A 5727-nucleotide genomic window follows, 5' to 3' on the forward strand; every position below is an offset into this window, starting at 1 on the left:
CCAAGTCTCCCCAAAATTTTCCCAAAATCCCCGGGAGTTGGGAGGGGGAGGAGTTGGGGTTCCCATGGGTGCGGGAAGGACCCCAGGTGGGACCCCGGTGTGCCCAGGTGACCCCACTGACCCCCAGGTAACCCCAGGTGTGTCCAGGTGCCCCAGGTGTGCCCCCAGATGCCCCCAGGTGTGCCCCCATGCTCCCCCAGGTGCCCCCACGCTCCCCCAGGTGTGCCCAGGTACCCCAGGTGTGCCCCCAGGTGTGCCCAGGTGCCCCCAGGTGTGCCCAGGTGTGTCCAGGTACCCCAGGTGTCCCCCATGCTCCCCCAGGTACCCCAGGTGCCCCCAGGTACCCCCAGGTGCCCCAGGTGCCCCCAGGTACCCCCAGGTGTGCCCAGGTGTCCCCCATGCTCCCCCAGGTGTGCCCCCACGTGCCCCCGTTGTCCCGCAGGTCTGGCCAGCTGGGCCATCGTCATCCTCGCCGATCCCGTGGGACGGTGGCAGCGCCGAGAGCCCTGAGGGGACCCCAATAAAGCCCCGGGACCCCCAAAGTGCCCTGGGTGGGGCACGGGACAGGACGGAGCTCGAGATTTTGGGGTTTTTTTTGGTTTATTTGGGGTTTTTTGGGGGTGTTTTGCGGCGCTCCCCTCAGCTCCCCTCTTTCTTGGCCACGATGACGACGGCGGAGGGAACCAGACCTGGAGGGAAGGAAGGAGGAGGTCAGGACCCCCCAAAATACCCTCGGGACCCCCAAACCCCCCCAGAGACCCCCAAACACCCCCAGGGACCCCCAAACTCCCCCCAGGGACCCCCAAACCCCCCCGTTGCTCACCCAGCTCCTGCAGGGGTTTCTCCATGTCCTCCTCGGTGAAGAGGCGCCGGGGGAAGGCCGTGCGGAGGCTGAAGGGCTCCGTGTCCCCCCCGGTGCCCCCCCCGGTGCCCCCCGGGCCCCGGTGCAGCTCCACGAAGAGACGAACGGCCGCCAGCGGCTCCCGCGCCCGGAAACTCTGGGTGAGCGCCCGCCCGTCCGGGAGCCGCACCTGGGGCAGAACCCGCCCTGAATCCACCCCAAACCCCCTGAAATCACCCAAAACCCCCTGAATCCACCCCAAACCCCTGAAATCACCCCAAAACCCCTGAAATCACCCCAAACCCCCTGAAATCACCCCAAACCCCCTGATTCCCCCCAACCCCTATCACCCCAAACCCCCTGAATTCACCCCAAACCCCCTGATCACCCCAAACCCCCTGAAATCCACCCCAAAACCCTGAATCACCCCAAACCCCCCTGATCACCCCCAAACCCCTGAATCTCCCCAACCCCGAATCACCCCAAACCCCTGAAATCACCCCAAAACCCCTGAATCCCCCCAAACCCCCTGAATCCGCCCCAAACCAACCCGATCACCCCAAACCCCCTGAATTCACCCAACCCCCGAACCCCCAAACCCCCTGAATCCACCCCAAACCCCCCTGAAATCACCCCAAAACCCCCTGAATTCACCCCAAACCCCCTGAATCCACCCCCAAACCCCCGCCATCACCCACCCCAACCCCGCAGAATCCGAAATCACCTCAAAATCTCATCTGGGTCCCCAGAATTCCCCAAAGTCTTGTTAGGATTCCCCCAAAATCCCATCAAGATTCCCCCCAAAATCCCCTGAAATCCCAGGGATCCCCCGAATCCCCCCCAGGACCCCCCGAATCCCCTCAGTTTCCACTGAAGTCCCTTCAGGACCCCCACATCCCCCCGGGGTCCCCCCAAACCCCTCAGGACCCCCAGATTCCCCCCACATTCCCAGTCCCCACCTGGATCCGGCACTGGTCGTATTCCCGCGGCGCCGGCGCCTCCTTGGGGGGCTCGGCCGGGGGGGCTGGGGCGAACTGGGGGGACAGAGGGGGGATCAGGGGGGTCCTGCTGGGGCTGCACCCCTCAGGGTGTCCCCCCAAACCCCTCGGGATCCCCCCAAACCCTCTGGGCCCCGCTCACCCTCTGCGCTCGCTCCGCCTTGTCCCGCTCGATCTTCTCCCGCACTCTCTGCCTGTGGGAACAGAGCGGGACAACCCCAACGTTTTCAGGGATTCCCGAAGGCTTTAGGGTGGGAATTTGGGGGGGTTCCTGTATTTTGAGGGGGTCCTGAGGGGGTTTTTGGGTCCCCAAATTCTCCTCGGTGCCGCCATGGTTCGTGAGGGCGCTTCCTGTGCTCGAGGCGCCCCCTGGCGGCCCGGAGGCCTCGCCTTGGGAAACTCCCCTGGGAATTTTAACAGCAAAAAATTCGGGGATTTTGGGGTTTCCCGAAACTCTTTGGGCTCTCCCAGGAGGTTCTGGGGCGTCCTTTGGGCTCGGGGTTGGGATTTTGGGGTTCCCCGAGGTTTGGCGGGGCCGGGGGTTCTGAGGGCTCCCCCCGCGGCCGAGGCGCCCCCTGGCGGCGCGGAGGACTCGGCCCGGGCAGCCCCTTTGGGGTTTTTTTTTTTGGGGTGAAATTTTGGGGTTTTGGGGTTTGGTTTAGAGCCGTTCCGGGGCCGCCGGCTGCTGACCGCGCAGCGCGCTCCTCGGCCCGGTCCCGCCGCCGCTCCTCGGCCGCTCGGCGCCGCTCCTCGTCCCGCCGCCATTCCCGCAGCTTGGCCAGCTCCTGGCCCCGGCGGCGCCGCTCGCGCTCCTGCCCGGCCTCCGACAGCGCCCTGGGGGGAAACAGCCCAAAAATCGGGAATTGTGAACCCCAAAATAACCCTGGGCCCCAAATCACTGAGATCCTGCCCGGCCTCCGACAGCGCCCTGGGGAAAAACAGCCCAAAAATCGGGAATTGTGAACCCCAAAATAACCCTGAACCCCAAATCACTGAGCTCCTGCGGAAAAACAGCCCAAAAATTGGGAATTCTGAACCCAAAATAACCCTGGGCCCCAAACCACTGAGCTCCTGCGGAAAAACTGCCCCACAATTGGGAATTCTGAACCCAAAATAACCCTGGGCCCCAAATCCCTGAGCTCCTGGGGGAAAAGAGCCCAAAATCAGCAATTCTGAACCCCAAAATAACCCTGAGCCCCAAAACAACACTAAACCCCAAATGCCCCTGAGCCCCCAAATTCCCCACCTGAACCCCCAGAGTTTTCCCCTTAGACCCCCCAAATTCCACCCTGAACCCCTGAATTCCTCCTTTGAGCCCCCCCAGTTTTCCCCTTGAACCCCCACATTTCCTTTTTAGATCTCCACATTTCCCAACAAACCCCAAAATTTTCCCTTTGAGCCCCCCCTAAATCCCCTCATAACTCCAAAATTCCTCTGGAACCCCCAAATTGCCCCTTTGAACCCATAAATTCTTCCTGGGACCCCCAAATCCTCCCCGAACCCCAAATTTCTCCCCCAAATCCCCCAAATTCACTTCTGGGTCTCGTCCTGCTCGCCCGGCGGCGCCCGGGGCCCCCCCAGCAGCGCCGGCAGCGCCCCCAAATCCAGGGGGGGCTCGGGGTCCGAGTCCGAGTCGGGGTCGTCCTCGTGAGCCACCAGCCTGGGGGGGGGTCCCGAAATCAGAGGGGGTCCCCGAAATCAGGGGGGGTCCCCAAAATCAGGGGGGGTCCCCGAAATCAGGGGGGGTCCCCGAAATCAGAGGGGGTCCCCAAAATCAGGGGGGGTCCCCGAAATCAGGGGGGGGTCCCCAAAATCAGGGGGGATCCCCAAAATCAGGGGGGGGTCCCCGAAATCAGGGGGGGTTTGGGGGTCCCTGGGGGGGTCCCGGGGTTTTTCGGGGTCCTTGTGGGGGGTTTTAGGGTCTCGGGGTGTTTGGGGACCCCGGGGGCATTTTGGGGTCGTTGCGGGGGAGTTTGGGGTCGTCGAGGGAAATTTGGGGTCTCAGGGGTTTTTTTGGGGTCCCTGGTGGGGGGTTTGGGGGTCCCTGGGGGGCTTTGGGGGCTCGGTGGGGGTTTGGGGGTCCCGGGAGGTTTGTGGGGGTCCCCGGGGGAATTTTGGGATCCCGGGGGTTTTGTGGGGGTCCCGGGGTGTTCTGGGGGTTTCTGGGGGTCCCGGGGGGTTTTGGGGGGTCCCGGGGTTCTGGGGTTCCCAGGGTTTTGGGGGGTCCCGGGGGGTTTTGGGGGGTCCCGGTTATTCTGGGGTCCCCCTCACCAGTCCATGGCCGGTTCCACCCCGCGGTTCCCGGTCAGCGCCAGCGCCTTCGCCCTGCGGGACCGGGGTGGGGGGGGGGGGGGGGGGTCCCGGGGGTGCTCCGGGGCCTTTCCCGGGACCCCCCTCCCCAAAATCCCGGGAATTCCCCAGGATCCCATTTCCGGCCACTCTCCGGTTACCGGACTCCCCCTGGCGTCCCCCCCCCCCCTCCCGCCCTCCCCCGGGGTCCTCCCGGTGCCGCCGCCCTCACGCGCGCCGGGCCCCGAATCCCATCTCCAGCAGCGCCTCCAGGGCCCGCCCGGGCCCGGCCCCGCCGCCCGCCGCCATCATGGCGGCACCGGGGCCTCGCGTCACGTGGGCAGCGGGAAGGGGGCGGGGTCGGGGTCACGTGGGGACGGCGGCCGGGGAGGGACAGAACGCGTCGCGAGCGCGTCCGGCGCTGCCAAACGGGGGAAGCGACCCCCAAAAAGTGACCCCGAAACCCCAAAAATACCCCAAAAACTGCCCCAAAGTGACCCAAAAACCCAACCCGAAATACCCCAAAACTCACCCAAAAAATCCCCTAAATTCTTCAATTTGGGACAGATTTTCTTTGGGTTGATTGCGGGGCAGAATTTGGGGGAATTTTGGGGAAATTTTGGGGAATTTGGGGAAATTTTTGGGGGGGGTTTCATCTCTCTCCCACCTCACCCCTTCCCCTTCCCAAATAAATCCAAACTCGTTTCTGGGGGGGTGGGGGAGGGGCCAAAGCCTTTATTGACACCCCCCAAGATTGGGGGGGGGGGATGGGAGGTGGGGGAGGGGCTCAGGAGCTGGAGCAGGCGTGGCGCAGCCGGGGGGAGGGGCCGTCCGGGAGGGGGGGGAGGGGCGTGACCCCCTCTTCCTCCTCCCCCTCCCCCTCTTCCTCCTCTTCCTCCTGCATCTCCCCCTCCTTGGGGGCGGCGCTGAACAGGGGGGGGTCTGGGGAGGGGGGGGAGGGGCGGTCAGCACCCCAAGACCCAAATTTGGGCCCCTCCCCCCCCCTCGGAATTTGGGGGGTTTTGGGGCGCTGCCCCTCCCCCACCTGGGCTGGGCTCCGAGGCTCCCACGATTTCGGGCTCCTCCGAATTTTGGGGGGAGGCTGAAAGATCTGGGGAAGAAAAACACCTCGAACCTCCTCAATATCCCCCCCAAAATCCCCAAATCCCCCTGCCAAAACCCCCTCCCTAAAACCTCCCAAAATTCCCCCAAATGCCCCCAAAAATCCAGCTCCAAATCCCTCCCAAAACTGCCCAAAATCTCCTGAAAATCTCCCCCAAATCCTCTCCAAAATATCCCCAAATCTCCCAAAATCTTCTTAAAATCATCTCCAAAATAATCCCCAAAAATCCCCAAATTCTCCCAAAACTTCCCCAAATTCCCTCCAAGTCCTGCAGCCCCTCCCCCTCTAACCTGTCCCCTCCCCATTTCTCACCTGTCCCCTCCCCCATTCCTCACCTGTCCCCTCCCCCATTCCTCACCTGTCCCCCCCCCTCTCACCTGTCCCCTCCCCATTTCTCACCTGTCCCCTCCCCCATTCCTCACCTGTCCCCTCCCCATTTCTCACTGTCCCCTCCCCATTTCTCACCTGTCCCCCCC

At 63.9% G+C, this 5727-nt stretch overlaps 1 protein-coding gene and 1 long non-coding RNA gene across 4 annotated transcripts; one reads left to right on the forward strand and one right to left on the reverse strand.

Annotated features, from left to right (window-relative positions):
- The first annotated feature begins 6 nt into the window (after positions 1–6).
- LOC127061329 (uncharacterized) lies at positions 7–573 on the forward strand. Its single transcript, XR_007780827.1, has 2 exons — positions 7–251; positions 380–573. It is a non-coding gene; the product is annotated as an uncharacterized LOC127061329 (long non-coding RNA).
- Positions 574–581: 8 nt separating this feature from the next.
- On the reverse strand, positions 582–4492 carry UBXN1 (UBX domain protein 1). Of its 3 annotated transcripts, none has more exons than XM_050987991.1 (8): positions 4361–4491; positions 4111–4164; positions 3374–3499; positions 2530–2673; positions 1982–2033; positions 1801–1875; positions 824–998; positions 582–689 (listed from the first exon to the last, which is right to left on the reverse strand). In XM_050987991.1, exons 1-8 carry the CDS (start codon positions 4438–4440, stop codon positions 640–642), a joined length of 756 nt encoding a protein of 251 aa, XP_050843948.1. In that variant the 5' UTR covers positions 4441–4491; the 3' UTR covers positions 582–639. The 3 variants fall into 3 exon arrangements, with proteins under 3 accessions (XP_050843948.1, XP_050843947.1, XP_050843949.1); XM_050987990.1 differs by having other exon boundaries at positions 824–1031; XM_050987992.1 differs by lacking the exon at positions 3374–3499 and having other exon boundaries at positions 824–1031; positions 4361–4492.
- Positions 4493–5727: the final 1235 nt, after the last annotated feature.

This window comes from Serinus canaria, unplaced genomic scaffold (genome assembly GCF_022539315.1).
Source record: "Serinus canaria isolate serCan28SL12 unplaced genomic scaffold, serCan2020 HiC_scaffold_620, whole genome shotgun sequence".
Taxonomy (NCBI): domain Eukaryota; kingdom Metazoa; phylum Chordata; class Aves; order Passeriformes; family Fringillidae; genus Serinus; species Serinus canaria.